Source organism: Gorilla gorilla, chromosome 17, assembly GCF_029281585.2.
Source record: "Gorilla gorilla gorilla isolate KB3781 chromosome 17, NHGRI_mGorGor1-v2.1_pri, whole genome shotgun sequence".
Taxonomy (NCBI): domain Eukaryota; kingdom Metazoa; phylum Chordata; class Mammalia; order Primates; family Hominidae; genus Gorilla; species Gorilla gorilla.
Window position 1 is genome coordinate 83,619,867 of NC_073241.2, and position 21,463 is coordinate 83,641,329.

General features: G+C 37.5%; 1 protein-coding gene across 1 annotated transcript in view; it reads left to right on the forward strand.

Annotated features, from left to right (window-relative positions):
* The window catches only part of POLI (DNA polymerase iota), a 52,371-nt gene extending 31,362 nt beyond the window's left edge, over positions 1–21,009 (forward strand). The window contains exons 9-10 of the mRNA XM_063699226.1: positions 20,037–20,133; positions 20,814–21,009. Coding sequence (XP_063555296.1) covers positions 20,037–20,122 — 86 coding nt within the window. The 3' untranslated portion in view covers positions 20,123–20,133; positions 20,814–21,009. The remainder of the gene's footprint in view (positions 1–20,036; positions 20,134–20,813) is intronic.
* Positions 21,010–21,463: the final 454 nt, after the last annotated feature.

Genomic DNA, 21,463 nt, shown 5'->3' on the forward strand with positions numbered 1-21,463 from the left:
AAACAAATAGTAGGTTGGTACATTTAAGTCATATCAAAATCATGTTAAATATAAATGATCTAAAAACCTCAATTAAAGGGCAGAGATTATCAGATTGCATGGAAAAGTAGGACCCAACTGTCTGCTGTGTATATAAAATTTTTTAAAAAATAAAGACAGGCCGGGCGCGGTGGCTCACGCCTGTAATCCCAGCACTTTGGGAGGCCGAGGTGGGCGGATCACGAGGTCAGGAGATCGAGACCATCCTGGCTAACACAGTGAAACCCCGTCTCTACTAAAAAATACAAAAAAAAAATTAGCCGGGCGTGGTGGCGGGCGCCTGTAGTCCCAGCTACGCGGGAGGCTGAGGCAGGAGAATGGCGTGAACCCGGGAGGCGGAGCTTGCAGTGAGCCGAGATCGCGCCACTGCACTCCAGCCTGGGCGACAGAGCGAGACTCTGTCTCAAAAAAAATAAAAAATAAAAAAAATAAAGACAAATATGTTAAAAGTAAAAATTGGATAAAAGACACGAGTCTAACATTAATCAAAAGAAAGATGTAATAGCTTTCAACAGGAAAACTGCTTGTTAGAGCAAAGGAATTTAATCAGAAAATCATTTCAAAATGATAAACGGGTCAATTCATCAGGAGAATGCAATAGTCCTAAATGTTAACGCATCCTCAAAATACATAAAGCAAAAGCTGATAAAACTGCGAGGGGGAAAAATATCCACAATTGTAGTTAAGAGATTTGAGGCTGGGTGCGCTGGCTCACACCTGTAATCCCAACACTTTGGGAGGCCAGGGTGGGCAGATCACAAGGTCAGGAGTTCGAGACCAGCCTGGCCAACATACTGAAACCCCGTCTCTACTAAAAATACCAAAAAGTAGCTGGGCGTGGTGGCGGGCACCTGTAATCTTAGCTACTCGGGAGGCTGACGCAGGAGAATCACTTGAACCCGGGAGATGGAGGTTGCAGTGAGCTGAGATTGTGCCATTGCACTCCAGCCCAGGCAACAGTGTGAAACTCCCATCACACACACACACACACACACACAAAGATTTGAATATTTTTTTCTCAATAATTGCTAAAATGAACATACAAAAAAAAATCAGTGAGGATACAGAAGACCTGAACAATTGACATTTATACAAAAGTCCACACAACAGCAAAACATTTTGTTAAAGTGCACACAGAATACAGATGTTCCCTGACTTACAATAGTTCAACTTAAAAATTTTCAACTTCATAATGATGCAAAAACAATGTACATTCAGGAGAAACCATACATTGGATTTTACATTGTGATGCTCCCGCTTCTTTCAGGTGCTTTCTTTCTCAGAGTTCATATGCATATAATAATCAATACTCAACTGAGGACTTAAGGGGTATTTTCTGCAGATTTCTGCAGCTATCTGAATTCTGAACTCTAGCTGTTCGTGCCTCCAGACTCCCAGGTCCTTAATTCACAGAGACTGCTGGGCTCTCTCTGGCTTCTCTCCTCCAGGGCTGCACCCTGGAAACTTCAGGCAGTAAGCTAAGGCAATTGTAGGGCTCACCTCATTTGCTGACTTTTCATTTCTGCTATTTTGTTTTTATTTTACTTTTTAAAAAAGTTCTTCCTTATTCTCTAAATGTTTATTTCCATAGCATCCTGTTCTTGTTCATTTTTTCTCAGATACAGTATCTTCTCATCTCTAAAGATGTGGTAAAACTTCCAAAGATTTCCTTATAGTGTATAGTCTCTCTTGAAGTTGCTTTTATTTGTTTAAGAATGTGGGACTAAAAATATGACTGGAAGCTCTGATAGCTTGGGTAGGACTTGTCAGCTTTGAGTTACATACAGGATGATCTGGCTAGGCCATTGTTGGGGGAACTCCTGATGTCCGTATCATTAGATCTTTCCTTTGGGGCTGCTTATGTTTATCAAATATGATGATTAAAATATCTTACTTAGATTATGAATGTCTGTCTGTCTGTCTGGCTGGCTGTGTTATAGGAACAACGTGGGGAAAGGGACTAGAAATCTCAGCATTCAATATGTATACTCATTTAATCTTCCTTTTCTTAGTATACTTCCTAGATTCTCAACTAAACCAAACATTCTCTAGTTCAGAGACCATTTGTTTTACTGTCCTCTAGAGGAGAGTAAAAAAAGAGTTTTACTCTTTTACAATTCTCTAGAAAAAAAACTCCAACCTTTTGTTGGATTTGAGGAGATAATTTCTCAATGTTTTTAGTCTTTAATTTTTGTTGGTACATAGTAGGTATGTATATTTATAGGGGTACATGAGATACTTTGATACAGGCATGCAATGCATAATAATCACATCATGGTAAATGGGGTATCCATCCCCTCAAGCATTTATCTTTTGTGTTTACAAACAATCAACTTACAATCTTTTAGTCATTTAAAAATATACAATTAAATTATTATTAACTATAATCACCCTGTTGTGCTATCAAATACTAGGTCTTATTCATTCTCTCTAATTATTTTTTGTACCCATTAACTATCCCCACTTCTTCCAACCCACCTCCACTACCCTTCCCAGCCTCTGGTAGCCATCCTTCTACTCTATCTTCACAAGTTCAATTGTTTTAATTTTTAGCTCCCACAAATAAGTGAGAACATGGAAAGTTTGTCTTTCTGTGCCTGGCTAATTTCACTTAACATAACAACCTCCAGTTCCATCCATGTTGTTGCAAATGTTTCTCAATTAGTTTTCACCCACTTCTCCTTACCAAGTCCCATTAGTATCACATCATTGATGTGGAATTAGCCCTGTGGGTTATCAGCTTGTGGATGTCCAGTATTTGTGAAAGCAAAAGTAATGATGTATTGCTATTTGAATTACAGCTGTGATATATAGTCTTGCATTTAATGGTTCCAATGTAGACTTAAAGGTAGAAGCTCTCATGGTAGGACACCGACATAGTATACTTGGAGGCATCCCCAAGAGCCTAGAATCTGCCCTTCCCACTTTTCCAACAATGCCCTAAGTACCTAATTAGCTGTAATAAATTCACCTCTTTCTGCCTAAACTACCTAGATTGTTCTGCATTATTCCTAGAATGACAGAATGATAGAAAACTCTATTCTTTTAAAAATCTGCTTGCACTTTTTCTTACACTGTCTGTGTTAAAACTGTCATGTTTTATTTTAATTACTATTTTCAACAAAGTCATTTTTATTCTATATGAGGTAATACAAATATTTGAATTATTTGGTGGGGGACTATAATTCTTTGTCTTATTTATTATTTCTGCTGACAACTCACATGCTGGCATTTTTCCTCATGTGCTCTGTGATTTTGGAGTGTGTGTTCATGTTTGCTAGCCTTTATTTGTGGAACTCCTGCAAGGTCTGGATGAGGATGTGTCACTCCAGGAAATATTTGCACTTGCTTCTGCTGGCACTTGGACTATTTTGTTAATTTCTTATCTTGCAAATTAAACCTCAAATCTTGGCAGACTGCAGGCATGCATTCTCAGACGATACTTCCACCTCTCTCCCAGTTCATTTTTCTTTTTTTTTTTAATTATACTTTTAAGTTCTAGTGTACATGTGCACAACATGCAGGTTTGTTACATGTGTATACATGTGCGTGTTGCTTTGCTGCACCCATTAACTAGTCATTTAGATTAGGTATTTCTCCTAATGCTATCCCTCCCCCATCCCCTCACCCCACAATGGCCCTGGTGTGTGATGTTCCCTGCCCTGTGTCCAAGTGTTCTCATTGTTCAGTTCCCACCTATGAGTGACAACATGCCGTGTTTGGTTTTCTGTCCTTGCGATAGTTTGCTGAGAATGATGGTTTCCAGCTTCATCCATGTCCCTACAAAGGACATGAACTCATCCTTTTTATGGCTGCATAGTATTCCATGGTGTATATGTGACACATTTTCTTAATCCAGTCTATCATTGATGGACATTTGGGTTGGTTCCAAGTTTTTGCTATTGTGAGTAGTGACACAATAAACATACATGTGCATGTGTCTTTATAGTAGCATGATTTATAATCCTTTGGATATATACCCAGTAATGGGATGGCTGGGTCAAATGGTATTTCTAGTTCTAGATCCTTGAGGAATCACCACACTGACTTCCACAATGATTGAACTAGTTTACAGTCCCACCAACAGTGTAAAAGCATTCCTATTTCTCCACATCCTCTCCAGCATCTGTTGTTTCCTGACTTTTTAATGATTGCCATTCTAACTGGTGTGAGATGGTATCTCATTGTGGTTTTGATTTGCATTTCTCTGATGGCTAGTGATGATGAGCATTTTTTCATATGTCTGTTGACTGCATAAATGTCTTCTTTTGAAAAGTGTCTGTTCATATCCTTCACCTGCTTTTTGATGGGGTTGTTTGCTTTTTTCTTGTAAATTTGTTTAACTTCTTTGTAGATTCTGGATATTAGCCCTTTGTCAGATGGGTAGATTGCAAAAATTTTCTCCCATTCTGTAGGCTGCCTGTTCACTCTGCTGATAGTTTCTTTTGCTGTGCAGAAGCTCTTTGGTTTAATTAGATCCCATTTGTCAATTTTGGCTTTTGTTGCCATTGCTTTTGGTGTTTTAGACATGAAGTCCTTGCCCATGCCTATGTCCTGAATGATATTGCCTAGGTTTTCTACTAGGGTTTTTACAGTTTTAGGTCTAACATGTAAGTCTTTAATCCATCTTGAATTAATTTTCGTATAAGGTGTAAGGAAGGGATCCAGTTTCAGCTTTCTACATATGGCTAGCCAGTTTTCCCAGCACCATTTATTAAATAGGGAATCCTTTCCCCATTTCTTGTTTTTGTCAGGTTTGTCAAAGATCAGATGGTTGTAGATGTGTGGTGTTATTTCTGAGGCCTCTGTTCTGTTCCATTGTTCTGTATGTCTGTTTTGGTACCAGTACCATGCTGTTTTGGTTACTGTAGCCTTGTAGTGTAGTTTGAAGTCAGGTAGCATGATGCCTCCAGCTTTGTTGTTTTTGCTTAGGATTGTCTTGGCTGTGTGGGCTCTTTTTTGGTTCCATATGAACTTTAAAGTGTTTTTTTCCAATTCTGTGAAGAAAGTCATTGCTAGCTTGATGGGGATGGCATTGAATCTATAAATTACCTTGGGCAGTATGGCCATTTTCACGATATTGATTCTTCCTATCCATGAGCATGGAATGTTCTTCCATTTGTTTGTGTCCTGTTTTATTTCATTGAGCAGTGGTTTGTAGTTCTCCTTGAAGAGGTCCTTCACATCCCTTGTAAGTTGGATTCCTAGGTATTTTATTCTCTTTGAAGCAATTGTGAATGGGAGTTCACTCATGATTTGACTCTCTGTTTGTCTGTTATTTGTGTATGTGAATGCTTGTGATTTTTGCACATTGATTTTGTGTCCTGAGACTTTGCTGAAGTTGCTTATCAGCTTAAGGAGATTTGGGGCTGAGACAATGGGGTTTTCTAGATATACAATCATGTCATCTGCAAACAGGGACAATTTGACTTCCTCTTTTCCTAATTGAATACCCTGTATTTCTTTTTTTTTTAATTTCTTTTTTTGAAACAGAGTCTCGCTCTGTCACCCAGGCTGGAGTGCAGTGGTGCTATCTCCGCTCACTGCAAACTCTGCCTGCTGGGTTCACGCCATTCTCCTGCCTCAGCCTCCTGAGTAGCTGGGACTACAGGCGCCTGCCACTATGCCTGGCTAATTTTTTGTATTTTTAGTAGATACGGGGTTTCACCGTGTTACTCGGGATGGTTTCGATCTCCTGACCTCATGATCCGCCTGCCTCAGCCTCCCAAAGTGCTGGGATTACAGGCGTGAGCCACCGCACCCAGCCCCCTTTATTTCTTTCTCTTGCCTGATTGCCCTGGCCAGAACTTCCAACACTATGTTGAATAGGAGTGGTGAGAGAGGGCATCCCTGTCTTGTGCCAGTTTTCAAAGGGAATGCTTCCAGTTTTTGCCCATTCAGTATGATATTGGCTGTGGGTCTGTCCTAAATAGCTCTTATTATTTTGAGATACGTGCCATCGATATGTAGTTTATTGAGAGTTTTTTGCATAAAGGGCTGTTGAATTTTGTCGAACGCCTTTTCTGCATCTATTGAGATAATCATGTGGTTTTTGTCATTGGTTCTGTTTATGTGATGGATTATGTTTATTGATTTACGTATGTTGAACCAGCCTTGCATCCCAGGGATGAAGCCCACTTGATCGTGGTGGATAAGCTTTCTGATGTGCTGCTGGATTCGGTTTGCCAGTATTTTATTGAGGATTTTTGCATCGATGTTCATCAGGGATATTGGTCTAAAATTCTCTTTTTTGTGTGTGTCTCTGCTAGCCTTTGGTATCAGGATGATGCTGGCCCCCTAAAATGAGTTAGGGAGGATTCTCTCTTTTTCTGTTATTTGGAATAGTTTCTGAAGGAATGGTACCAGCTCCTCTTTGTACCTCTGGTAGAATTCGGCTGTGAATTCATCTGTTCCTGGACTTTTTTTGGTTGGTAGGCTATTAATTGTTGCCTCAATTTCAGAGCCTGTTATTGGTCTATTCAGCAATTCAACTTCTTCCTGATTTAGTCTTGGGAGGATGTATGTGTCCAGGAATTTATCCATTTCTTCTAGATTTTGTAGTTTATTTGTGTAGAGGTGTTTATAGTATTCTCTGATGGTAGTTTGTATTTCTATGGGATTGGTGGTTATATCCCCTTTATCATTTTTTATTGCATCTATTTGATTCTTCTCTCTTTTCTTCTTTATTAGTCTTGCTAGCAGTCTAGCTAGCAAGAAAAGATCAACAAAATTGATCTTTTCAAAAAACCAACTCCTGGATTCATTAATTTTTTGAAGGGTTTTTTGTGTCTCTATCTCCTTCAGTTCTGCTCTCATCTTAGTTATTTCTTGCCCTCTGCTAGCTTTTGAATTTGTTTGCTCTTGCTTCTCTAGTTCTTTTAATTGTGATGTTAGGGTGTCAATTTTAGATCTTTCCTGCTTTCTCTTGTGGGCATTTAGTGATATAAATTTCCCTCTATAGACACACTGCTTTAAATGTGTCCCAGAGATTCTGGTACATTGTGTCTTTGTTTCAAAGAACATCTTTATTTCTGACTTCATTTCGCTATGTACCTAGTAGTCATTCAGGAGCAGGTTGTTCAGTTTCCTGGTAGTTGTGCGGTTTTGAGTGAGTTTCTTAATCCTGAATTCTAGTTTGATTGCATTGTGGTCTGAGAGACAGTTTGTTGTGACTTCTGTTCTTTTACGTTTGCTGAGGAGTGCTTTACCTCCAACTATGTGGTCAGTTTTGGAATAAGTGCGATGTGGTGCTGAGAAGAATGTATATTCTGTTGATTTGGGGTGGAGAGTTCTGTAGATGTTTATTAGGTCTGCTTGGTGCAGAGCTGAGTTCAAGTCCTGGATATCCTTGTTAACCTTCTGTCTCGTTGATCTGTCTAATATTGACAGTGGGGTGTTAAAGTCTCCCATTATTATTGTGTGGGAGTCTAAGTCTCTTTGTAGATCACTAAGGACTTGCTTTATGAATCTGGGTGCTCCCATATTGGGTGCATATATTTAGGATAGTTAGCTCTTCTTGTTGAATTGATCCCTTTACCATTATATAATGGCCTTGTCTCTTTTGATCTTTGTTGGTATAAAGTCTGTTTTATCAGAGACTAGGATTGCAACCCCTGTTTTTTTTTTTTTTGCTTACCATTTACTTGGTAGATTTTCCTCCATCCCTTTATTTTGAGCTTATGTGTGTCTCTGCACATGAGATGGGTCTTCTCAATACAGCACACCGATGGGTCTTGACTCTTTATCCAATTTGCCAGTCTATGTCTTTTAATTGGGGCATTTAGCCATTTCCATTTAAGGTTAATATTGTTATGTGTGAATTTGATCCTGTTATTATGATGTTAGCTGGTTATTTTGCCCGTTAGTTGATGCAGTTTCTTACTAGCCTCGATGGTCTTTACAATTTGGCATGTTTTTGCAGTGGCTGGTACCGGTTGTTCCTTTCCATGTTTAGTGCTTCCTTCAGGAGCTCTTGTAAGGCAGGCCTGGTGGTGACAACATCTCTCAGCATTTGCTTTTCTGTAAAGGATTTTATTTCTCCTTCACTTATGAAGCTTACTTTGACTGGATATGAAATTGTGGGTTGGAAATTATTTTCTTTAAGAATGTTGAATATTGGCCCCCACTCTCTTCTGGCTTGTACAATTTCTGCCGAGAGATCCGCTGTTAGTCTGATGGGCTTCCCTTTGTGGGTAACCCGAGCTTTCTCTCTGGCTGCCCTTAACATTTTTTCCTTCATTTCAACTTTGGTGAATCTGACAATTATGTGTCTTGGGGTTGCTCTTCTCGAGGAGTATCTTTGTGGTGTTCTCTGTATTTCCTGAACTTGAATGTTGGTCTGCCTTGCTAGATTGTAGAAGTTCTGCTGGATAATATCCTGAAGAGTGTTTTCCAGCTAGGTTTCATTCTCCCCGTCACTTTCAAGTACACCAATCAAATGTAGATTTGGTCTTTTCACATAGTCCCATATTTCTTGGGGGCTTTGTTTATTGCTTTTAACTCTTTTTTCTCTATACTTTTCACTTCATTTCATTCATTTGATCTTCAATCACTGATACCCTTTCTTCCAGTTGATTGAATCGGCTGCTGAAGCTTGTGCATGCATCATGTAGTTCTTGTGCCATGGTTTTCAGCTCCTTCAGGTAATTTAAGGTCTTCTCTACACTGTTTATTCTAGTTAGCCATTCGTCTAATCTTTTTTCAGGGTTTTTAGCTTCCTTGCAATGGGTTTGAACATCCTCCTTTAGCTCCTAGAAATTTGTTATTACCAACTTTCTGAAGCCTACTTTTGTCAACTCGTCAAAGTCATTCTCCCTCCAGCTTTGTTCCATTGCTGGCGAGGAGCTGTGATCCTTTGGAGGAGAAAGGGTGCTCTGGATTTTAGAATTTTCAGCTTTTCTGCTCTGGTTTCTCCCCATCTTTGTGGTTTTATCTACCTTTGTTCTTTGATAATCATGACCTACAGATGGGGTTTTGGTGTGGATGTCTTTTTTGTTGATGTTGATGCTATTCCTTTCTGTTTGTTAGTTTTCCTTCTAGCAGTCAGATCCCTCAGCTGCAGGTCTGTTGGAGTTTGCTGGGGGTCCACTCCAGACCCCATTTTCCTGGGTATCACCAGCGGAGGCTGCAGAAAAGCAAATATTGCTGCCTGATCCTTCCTCTGGAAGCTTTGTCTCAGAGGGGCACCCGGCTGTATGAGGTGTCAGTTGGCCCCTACTGGGAGGTGTCTCCAGGTTAGGCTACATGGGTGTCAGGGAAGAGGCAGTCAGTCCATTCTCAGAGCTCAAACACTGTGCTGGGAGATGTCCCATGTCTTCAGAGCTGTCAGACAGGGACGTTTAAGTCTGCAGAAGTTTCTGCTGCCTTTTGTTCAGCTATGCCCTGCCCTCAGAGATGGAGTCTACAGAGGCAGGCAGGCCTCATTGAGCTGCGGTGGGCTCCACCCAGTTCGAGCTTCCAGGTTACTTTGTTTACGTAGTCAAGCCTCAGCAATGGCGGATGCCCCTCCCCCAGCGAGGCTTGCCAAGCCACCTCGCAGTTCCATCTCGGACTGCTGCACTAGCAGTGAGCAAGGCTCCATGGGCATGGGACCTGCTGAGCCTTGCCTGGGATATAATCTCCTGGTGTGCCATTTGCTAAGACTATTGGAAAACTGCAATATTTGAGTGGGAGTGTCCCGTTTTTCCAGGTACAGTCTGTCAGGGCTTCCCTTGGGTAGGAAAGGGAAATTCCCCAGCCCCTTGTGCTTCCCAGGTGAGGTGATGCCCCACCCTGTTTTGGCTCGGCATCCGTGGGCTGCACCCACTGTCCAACCAGTCCCAGTGAGATGAACCAGTTACCTCAGTTGGAAATGCGGAAATCACCCGTCTTCTGCATCACACTGGGAACTGCAGACCAGAGCTGTTCCTATTCGGCCATCTTGGAGCGGACCCCCGTTTTCTTTTATTTTTATGGTTGGATTTTTTTTTCTAGTTCACCGTTTTACTGAGAAGATAGTCCTTCAAGGTTCCTGAGCTGTGACATTCTAGTTACTCACCTTCTGTGGGTCCAAAGTCTTATCTCCTGTCTTCAAACTTAGATTTAATCATTTTTTGTTTTCTTATTTGCAGACTACCACCACTTGTAAATAAGTTATAAGGATAGTGTGGAATTCTCTCTTATCCTGTTACCTCACAGTATTACCTACTATTTTTTTTTTTTCTGGGAGAAAGGTATGCTCTGCATTTCAGCCTTGTTTTATAAAGTTGATTCATGTTAACAATTTTAGTTCACGAAGAGAGTTACACTTTTGATACATAGTGGTCAGGTTCTCACAATTTGGTGATATTTGGGTGTCCGCCCTTTCTTTTCTAAGTTGTATTTATTATATATTAGATATACTAAAGTCCTCAAATATTGAAAAAAATCTTTTAAAAATATGTAAAAATCTTTTGAGAAAACTATAAGCTTTTTTTCAAATGTATTGGTCAGGAAAATGGAACTGGTGTACATATTTTAAGTAAGAAGGAATTTAGTATAGTGAATTAAATGCTTACAAAATAATTGAGAAGCTGAAGGAGTGAGTTCTAGGTTTGGCCTCCAGAAATGAATCTGAGAACTATACAGAATCAACCACCAGATAAGCTGTCTCTTTTGATTTAAAAAAAGTAGAGATGGGATCTCGTTATGTTGCCCAGGCTGGTCTCGAATGCCTGGCCTCAAGTGATCCTCCTGCATTCGCTTCCTGAAGTGCTAGGAAGGATTACAGGCATGAGCCACTGTGCCCGGTCTAGCTATTTCTTTTGGATCTGTTGTAGAACTATGAATTGAAGAAAGTGAAATCAGTATGCTGCCACCCTGCCACTTCTTGAAATCTGGAAAGCTGGAGGTTACTGACAATTGTAACCCAGTGATAAGGAACCAGGAATTGAGAAGCTGCTGTTGCCTCTGTTGTTGATGCACCTACCTCTTGGCACACAAGAATCTGGTAGTTGGACACTGGAACACAGAAAAGAAGACTCACATATCCTTGTTTTTGCTAGCCATCAGAAACGGCAATAAAATAATAATAATAATGAAGAAACATGGCTTCTGCTTCACTAAGAAAGTACTATTGAATTACTATTGAAATTACTATTGAATTTTAAAAAGTGGTCAGTATAGTATATTTGTGTCACAGTGGTCATTCCTTTTTGTTTCAGATTACCAACTTGTATTCTAATAAAGTTTAGCCAATAGTTGATTTATCTAAACCAAACCTATGTAGATACATATATACTGAGACAGAACAATTTGTGATGTTGACAGAAGAATATTTCATCTATTTAGGCTTAGCCAGACTATAGTGTTCTACTTCAATGTCATCAACTTTTTTGATATAACACCCTAGCAGTGAAAAAAACTTGGGAGGTACACACTCACAGAATCTGTATACTTACTAAAGATGCACCAAAGTTTAGGTTTAGCCTTAGTATTCACTTACTTGGTTTTTGGGTGGCCGAATAATCAGATAACTACATCAGCATCAATTTGTGGCATCCCATGAAATTGTGCACAAAATTATCATGTTCATCACATAGTTTACATCATATCTAATCAGGATTAATGATTCTAGCCATAAAAATAGGGCATCACATTTAGATTTATTATTAACATCTGAATATTCACTTTCTTTTTTTAACTTTTATTTTAGAATTGAGGGATACGTGTGCAGGTTTGTTATAGAGATATATTGCATGATGCTGATATTTGGAGTACAAATGAATCCACCACCCAGATAGTGAGCATAGTATCCAATAGATAGTTTTTCAAACCTTGCTCCCTTCTCTCCTTCTCCCTTATATTCCCCACCAGCGTCTGTTGTTTCCATCTTTACATCCATGCATACCCAATGTTTAGCTCCCACTTATAAGTGAGAAAACGCAGTATTTGATTTTCTGTTTCTATGTTTTTTGCTTAGGATAATGGTTTCCAGTGGCATCCATGTTGCTGCAAAGGACATGACTTTGTTCTTTTTTATGGCTGTGTAGTATTCCATGGTGTATATATGCCATATTATCTTTATCCAGTATATCATTGATGGGCACCTGGGTTGATTCCTAGGTGTTCATATGTCTTTGCTCTTGTGAATAGCGCTGCAGTGAACATATGGGTGCATGTGTCTTTTTGGTGGAATCATTTATTTTCCTTTGGGTATATACCCAGGAGTGGGATTCCTGGGTTGAATGATTGTTCAGTTCTTTGAGGAATCTCCAAACTGCTTTCCACAGTGGCTGAACTAATTTACATTCTCACCAACAGTGTGTAAGTATTCCCTTTTCTCTGTAGCTTCACCAGCACCTGTTATTTTTTGACTTTTTAACAAAAGCCATTCTGACTGGTGTGAGATGGTATTTCATTGTGATTTTGGATTACATTTCTCTGATAATTAGTGATAAGCATTTTTTTCATATGTTTATTAGCTGCTTGTATGTCTTCTTTTGAGAAGTGTCTGTTTATGTCCTTTGCCCACTTTTTAATGGGGTTATTTGTTGTTTGCTTGTTGATTTAAATTCCTTATAGATCCTGGATATTAGGCCTTTGTTGGATGCATAGTTTGGAGATATTTTCTCCCATTCTGTAGCTTGTCTGTTTACACCTTTGATAGTTTCTCTTGCTGTGCAGAAACTCTTTAGTTTAATTAGGTCCCACTTGTCAATTTTTGTTTTCATTGTAATTGCTTTTGAGGACTTAGCCATAAACTCTTTGCCAATGCCAATATCGAGATGGGTGTTTCCTAGATTTTCTTCTAAGAATTTTGTAGTTTGATGGCTTGCATTTAAGTCTAATCCATCTTGAGTTAATTTTGTGTATGGTGATAGGTGGGGGTCCAGTTGCATTCTTCTGCATATGGATAGCCAGTTATCCCAGCACCATGTATTGAATAGGCAGTTCTTTCTCTATTGCTTATATTTATCAACTTTGACAAAGATCAGATGGTTGTAGGTATGTGGCTTTATTTCTGAGTTCTTTTACTCTGCTCCATTGGTGTATATGTCTGTTTTTTAACCAGTAACTTTCTATTTTCGTTTCTGTAACCTTATAATACATTATACTTCGAAGTCAAGTAATATGATGTCCCCAGCTTTGTTCTTTTTGCTTAGGATTGCTTTGACTATTTGGGCTCTTTTTTGGTTTTGTATGAATTTTAGAATAGTTTTTCTAATTCTGTGAAAAATGACATTGGTAGTTTGATAGGAATATCATTGAATCTGTGAACTACTCTGGGCACTATTACCATTTTAATGATATTCATTCATCCAATCAATGAGCATGGAATGTGTTTCCATTTATTTGTGTCATCTCTGATTTCTTTGAACAGTGTTTTGTAATTCTCATTGTAGAGATTTTTCACCTCCCTGCTTATGTGTATTCCTAGGCATTTAGTTCTTTTTGTAGCTATTGTGAATGGGATTGTGTTCTTGATTTGGCTGTCAGTTTTGATGTTGTTGGTATGTAGGAATACTACTGATTTTTGTACACTGATTTTGTATCCTGAAACTTTGCTGAAGTTATCAGATATAGGAACTTTTTGGCAGAGATTATGGGGGTTTCTAGATATATAATCATTTTGTCTGCAAACGGGGATAGTTTGACTTCCTCTCTGGCTGTTTGGATACCCTTTATTCCTTTCTCTTCCTTGATTGCTGTGGCCAGGATTTCCAGTACTGTTGAGTAGGAGTGGTGAGAGAGGGCATCCTTGCCTTGTTCTGGTTTTCAAAGGGAATGCGTCCAGCTTTTGCCCATTCAGTATAATGTTGGCTGTGTATTTGTCATAGATGGTTTTTATTATTTTGACATATGTTCCTTTGATGCCTAGTTTGTTGAGGGCTTTTATCATGAGGGGATGTTGAATTTTGTCAAAAGCCTCTTCTGGATCCATTGAGATGATCATGTGGCTTTTGTTTTTAATTCTTCCTGGGATGCAAAGTTGGTTCAACCTAATAATTTATTCACATTTATTGATTTGTATATGTTGAACCAACCTTGCATCCCAGGAAGAAAGCCTATTTGATTGTGGTTAATTAACTTATTGATGTTCTGCTGGATTCAGATTGTTAGTATTTTGTTTATGGTTTTTGCATCAATGTTCATCAGCAATATTGGCCTGAAGTTTTCTTTTTTTGTTGTGTCTTTGCCAGTTTTTGGTATCAGGATGATGTTTGTTTCATAGAATGAGTTAGTGGGGAGTCCCTCCTCCTCAGTTTTCTTTGGAATAGTTTCAGTAGGATTGGTGCCAGCTCTTCTTTATATGTCTTATAGAATTCAGCTGTGAATTCATGTGGTCCAGGGCTTTTTTAAAAAATTATTACTGACTCAATTTTGGACTCATTAGTGGTCAGTTCAGGGTTTCAGTTTCTTCCTGGTTCGATCTTGAGATGTTGCATGCTTCCAGGAATTTATTCATTTCCTCTAGATTTTCTAGTTTGTGTGCATAGAGGTGTTCATAGTGGTCACTGGGGATCTTCTGTATTTCTGTGGGATCAGTTGTAATGTCATCTTTGTTTATTTCTGATTGTGTTTATTTGGATCTTCTTTTTTTCTTTGTTAATCTGGTTAGTGGTCTATCAATCTTGTTTATTCTTTCAAAGAACCAACTTTTGATTTCATTGATCTTTTTGTATGGATTTTTGGGTCTCAGTGTTATTCTGTTATGCTCTGATTTTGGTTATTTATTTTTTTATGCTAGCTTTGCAGTCAGTTTGCTCTTGTTTTTCTAGTTCCTCTTCATGTAATGTTAGATTATTAATTTGAGATCTTTCTAACATTGATGTAGGCATCTAGTGCTATAAACTTTACTCTTATGACATTGCTTCAGCTGCGTCCAAATATTTTGGTATGCTATGTCTCTATTTTTATTAATTTCAAAGATTTTTGGATATCTGCCTTACTTTGATTGTTTACCTGAAAGCCATTCAGGAGCAAGTTGTTTAATTTCCATGTAATTATATGGTTTTGAGAGATTTTTTGGTATTGATTTCTATTTTTATTGTACTGTGGTCTGAGAGTGTGCTTGGTGATTTCAATTTTTTTTTAATTTCTTGAGACTTGCTTTATGTATGGCCAAGTATGTGGTTGATCTTAGAGTATGTTTTGTGTGTGCATGAGAAGAATGTATATTCTGTGGTTGCTGGGTGGAATATTCTATAGATGTCTATTAGGTCCAATTGGTCAAGTGTTTGCTTTAAGTCCAGAATTTCTTTGTTAATTTCTACCTTAATGTACTGTCTAACACTGTCAGTGGGGTGGTGAAGTCTCTATTACTATGTGGCTAAGTCTTTTTGTAGGTCTAGAAGTAGTTGTTTTATGAATTTGGGTGCTCCAATGTTGGGTGCATATATATTTAGGATTGTTAAGTCTTCTTGTTGAATTGAACCCTTTGTCATTATATAATGCCCTCTTTGTTCTTTTTGACTGTTTTTGATTTAAAGTCTGTTTTATCTGATACAAAAATAATGACCCCTATTCTTTTTTGTTTTCCATTTGCATGATGGATCTTTCTCCACCTCTTTACTTTGAGCCTCTGTGTGTCATTAATGTGAGATGGGTTTCTTGAAGACAGCAGACAGTTGGGTCTTGATTTTTTATCCAACTTGCCATTTTATGCATTTTTTTTTTTTTTTTTGAGACAGGGTCTTCCTTTGTTGCCTAGACTGGAATGCAGTGCTGTGCTTATAGCTCACTGCAGGCTTGAACTCCTAGGCTCATGCAATCTTCCTGCCTCAGCCTCCTGAGTAGCTGGGACTACAGGCATGTACCACCATGCCTGGCTAATTTGCTATTTTTTGTAGAGACAGGATTGCACTATGTTGCCCAGACTGGTTTCAAAGTCCTGGGCTCAAGTGATCTTCCTGCCTTGGCTTCCCAGAAAGTTGGGATTATAGGTGTGAGCCACTGCACCAGACATCTATGCCTTTTAAGTTGGGCATTGAGACTGTTGACATTCAAAGTTAATATTGGTATGGGACATTTTGATCCTGTCATCATGAATATGTACTTTCAAATATGGGTAAACATTCTAGATGTTACCTAATAAAATCTCATAAGCTTTTCTTGTGATTTCATCAGAGTCTAAATTTGTGATTATTATTGCAAAGAAAAATGTTGATATAATTGAAGATTGTGAAGCTTATTTTATGTACAAAACAATTATTAGCAGCTTACAAATTATTGAGAGAGTGGATTAGCTTGGTCATTTTATGATGTAACATATTCTTTTTGAGTCAACAGAATAAAATGTGTGGTTATTTGTTTTGTGGTGTTATTTCAGTAATAGATAATAGCTACAAAAGTTGGTACATAAAAGTGGGGGGCTATACAACAAAACCCCAAATATGTGGTATTTAGGCTTTTGGGCAGTAGAGGGCTCAGAAAACTGTTAGCAGAGGCTGGAGTAACGATGAGGAAACTGCTTTAAGAAGTTCTTATGAAATATTTGGTAAAAGGAAAAAACAAGCTGCTTATAGTACATTGGAAAACAAAATATTGTACCATATGAACTTTTGGCGTAGAATATCTTCAGGCAAAATGTAGAAAGCACCACCTTGTGCACTTAACTGCATTAGATTAAAGTACTATAAGGAAGTTGATTGAGGGTTGCTATTTGCAAGCAGAAGTTAAAGGTAATATATAGGAGTCTGGAATTACTAAATTGGAGAGTAGAACTGTTGTCTCATCTCCAGCTTTTGGTTATACTATCTGAGATGTCCTCCTTTTTCCATCATTATCTTTTCAAAATTCTTTCTAAGAAATGATCATTTTTGGAAACTTATTGATTATGAGTTTAGACATGTGATTTTGCTAATGGAATGTTAGACTTTAGAAAGTGCTTACAATATTTCCACTTCCTCCCTTGCTCCCTTGCCTTCTTATGAGAACATACAAAGGCTAGGCTGCTAGTGGATGAAATTCATGAAGCAGAGCTAAGTCGCCCCAGTTACGTCAGCCCACCTCATCCTTTCTCAGATAACCCACAGCCAATTGCCAGGCATGTGAGTGAGCCCAGACTTAAGAGATAAAGTTAGATTTGTATGTCACTGAGATTTTGTGATTGTCTGTTACACATAATTGTGGCAGTTGATATTCATACAAGTGTGTACAATAATATGCACAATAAAGCAGCTTCATTATTAGAAAAAGATGAAGTATATTAAGAAAGTGTTAGCAAAAAAGTGTTAGTGAAAAACAAACTAATTTTGTTCTGACGAATTGAGTCCCAAAACAATCTTTAAATGGTGGATAAATTTTAAAGCAGAACGTATTAAAATTATTTATTGGGCTGGATGCAGTAGCTTATGTTTGTAATCCCAGTGCTTTGGGAGGCTGAAGCAGGAGAACTGCTTGAGGCTAGGAGTTGGGAGACCAGCCTAGGCAATACAGCAAGACCCTGTCTTTACAAAAATTAAAAAAAATTAACCCAGTTTGGTGGCATATGCCTGTAGTCCCAGCTACTTGGGAGGGTGAGGCAAGAGGATCCCTTAAGCCCAGAAGGTCAAAGCTGCAGTGAGCTATGATCATACCACTGCACTCAAGCCTGGGCGACAGGCTTTAATAAACAAAAAGGATTTATTATAAATTGCTGTCTTTGGTAGTTGAAGACTAAGAATTTTTTAGATTCGCCAAAGCTATTAATCCTAAATCAAAGTTGATTCTGAAAATCATATAACTTAAAACCTATTGTAAGATTTAATGTCCAAAAAAATTAGTAATATAATTATGCATACCACTTGAACCTGGGTGTTTTATAATATAGAATTCGTGCAATATAGTATATGCCTTGTAGCTAGCTCACAGTTCTGTGAGGCTTTTTTTGTACTCTAATGGCAAATTTTAAAATGTTGACTATTTTTAAAAACAAAGTTGTAATAAATATTTTTGGATAAAATTTCAGATTTATCTTTATATCATAGTTTATTCTAAGATAGTAGTAATAATAGGAGCTGGGTTTAGTTTGACCAAATACTGATTTAAATACTTAGCTCTTTGTCCAAAGTGTGCTTTTAATTCAATGTACATCTATTTTTACTTATTTTAAAAGTGTAAACATGAACCACTGTCATTGGATAACATCTCAATATATGAAAGATATTTCTGGTGAAGTTCGTTTTCATTGATAATAGATAAAATTTCATATTTCAAATAGTCTTGATAATTTCTATTTGTTGCTAGCTTCTTATGAGATCTAAACTGTATTGTCGTTGTTTACTTTTAATATTGCAAAGATCTCATATTAGTAAAATTTCAGCTGCATTCATGTTTGTATTATTAGTATTTTCAATCCTTAGTTTCTTTGTAGAAATCTTTTAAACCCATTCACAATTTTCTGATGATTTTTTTCATTAAAAGTATATCTGCTTAACTGTACCCCTATACAACATAATTTGTCAAAATATACTGAAAGCCAACAACCAATTTCAAACCTTCCACACTGTGGAACTCATCCTTATTTCTCAGAATATCTTTTATGCTCATGAATGGCTAGGTGAGGCACCAGAGTCAAGCTGCATATTCTGTATTAGTAAAGCTTAATTTTCTGAAAAAATAAATGTAAATATAAGTTGTACTATTTTATTTCTGCACTCTGGTGGAGCTTCTTTGCTTTTTTACTATTGATACTGGAATACCTTTCCAGATGCCTTTGCAGCCAGGTGTGAACAGTGTTCCATTTCTGGCTAATGAGATGTAAGCATCTTTCTTGGGGTTCCCAAGAAAGCTATGAAATAGGGCTAAACTCAGCTAAAATATCTTTTGCCTTTCACTCTTTTTCTTCCTGCTTAGAACATTGGGACAATGCCACCAGAAAGACAAATGCTATAAGCTAAGTATGGCAGAGCTGAGTGCTGTAAAGAGCCTTGGTCCCTAATGACATTATTAGGCCATCATATCAGATCTCTACTGCAGACTCCCAGACTTCTTGTGTGAGATCAATAAACCTCTCAACATTTATGTCCTCTATAAATCATATTTTTGTTGTTTGCAGCCAAACATTTTCTTAACTGATATAATAATGTTGCACTCCCCTCTATGGAAACCACAGTTCTGATTCATTAGTATTATGTGTCCAAAATCATGGTAGAGAAGGGACATTGAAAAGGGACATGGGGCATGGGGCATAAATAGTCTTGATAATTTCTCGATAAGACTATTTATGACTATTTATATTTAGTTAAATATAAACATTTTTGTTTTGGTAAGTCCAGTAATGTCTGAATATCTGAAAGTATTGGAGGAGTTATATGGTAAGAAAGATAAGATTTATAGAAAAATCTAAGTTCAGAATTGTTAAATTATTTTTATTTGCCATATTATTTGGATACCAGTATTACTTACCTTTAAACCTTTCTGTTTTGTGGGATTGTTATTATTATATATGGTACCTTCTGCAATACTTAGCTATTTAGAAGTAATTGAAGTGACAAAATACCATAATATATGGAGATGATGACAGGGCAAGGAGAAGGAATCAAACATACAGTACCTGGTATTATTTCCGTTTAATTTGTTTGCTATTATTATTTGCATTTTACCTTAAATGGGAGACAAGTTAATTAAATATCCAATTTTCCTATTTGTAAGACAAAGAAAAAACTTATGTTTGGCTTTCTGATTTCAAGATTTTTATCTTTCTTGGGATATGTATTTTATTAAAATGTGTAATTTGGTGATTTGTATGTTTATGAAGTTTAGGGGTGGCTAAAAGGCTCACATTCTTCTAAGAGTAAAGTCTAAATTGGAAAATAGTAAAAGTTGCATACTCACAAAATTAGGCATATTCTAAATCATAGTATAATTACATCTTTAATTGTGTCTCCCGAACATTCAGTAGAAAAGGGAAAATAACACTCAGAATCCCAGTAGATTTAGGAAGAGAGTTGGGAACAGAAGACAGTCTCCCTTTAGTTTTGCTGCTCTTTTAAATAGTAGTGGTTTTTTATGTGCCTTCCAGCTTCTCCCCCACTGTGCCCTTCTTCTTCCCACAGGTCTCCAGTCCCCAGATTTCTGTGCATCCTCTCTCATGCAAAGAAGGCTGGAAGACAAACTTGTGAAGCTAGAGGGTGATTACTAAAGGAGTTTGAAGTGAGTGCCATGAAAAGACCTAATTATTCTTAAGGAGAATGGTATTTCTGTATGTTCCTACACTTGAATTTTGACAATATTTTTCTATGAAGCATCAGAGCTGTTCAAGCCACAATTCCAAAAAGGTGTGTGCTTTTTTAGATTTGATACATAATATTTTTGAATAAAAGTAGGCTTTTTGCTGGGGCTAAATATTAATATTCTTTAACAATCATTCCAATCCATAGAGTGAGATTACAAAATCTTTACTAAGGAAATTGCTTGTAAAGTGTAATGTCAAACAAATATTAATAATGTAAACACATTAAGTATATATTGGTAAGTAATGAGTGATATGGTAGATAAATGAAAAAACAAATGCTATCGATTATGATATAGTTTTTAATGACATTCTTTTTTGGCTTGGATAGGCTTTTCTATTTTTTTTTTTAAAAACTTATTTTGAGATAATTGTAGATTTGCATGCAGTTTTGAAAAATAATACGTAATACATAATAATAATACCATATTCCCTTTATCCAGTTTCTCCCCATGGTAATATCTTGCATACCTACAGTACTGTATCACAACTAGGAAAATGACATTGATACTACCCGCTGCCATTATTTAGATACCACCAGTTTTACATGCACTCATTTATGCATGTGTGTTAATTCTATGCAGTTTTATTGCGTGTATAGATTCGTGTGACCACGCCACAGTCAACACACAGAACAGGTTTATCACAAGGATCCCTCCTGCTACCCTTTCAAAGCGAAAGCCACTTTCTTTCTTCTCCTCCCCCACCTCTCTAACCCCAGAAACCACTAATTCTGTTCATCTTTATCATTTTGTCATTTCAAAAATGTTAAATAAATGGAAGAATCCACTATTTAACCTTATGAGATTGGCTTTTTCATTCAGTATTATTCCCCTGAGACAATTCCAGTTGTTGTGTGCATCAATAGTTTGTTCCTTTTCATTACTTGGTAGTATTCCGTCTATGGATTACCACAGTTTAGCTATTCACCCATGTGGGTTGTTTCCAGTTTTTGGCTATTTGGAATAAAGCTACTATCAACATTTGTGTACATGTTTTTGTGTAAATGCTTTCATTTCTATGGGATGAAGAGTACAATTGCTGGGTTGTACAGTAAGTATTTGTTTGATTTGCAAGACACTGCCGCACTTTTCAAGAGAGGCAGTTACTGTTTCACATTTCCAGGTGCAGTGTCTGAGTGATCCACTTTCTCCAAATCCTTGCCAACACCTGATGTTATCACTATTTAAAAAAAATTTAGCTATTCTGGTAAGCTTGTACTGATATGTACCCTTACCTAATAGCCAATGA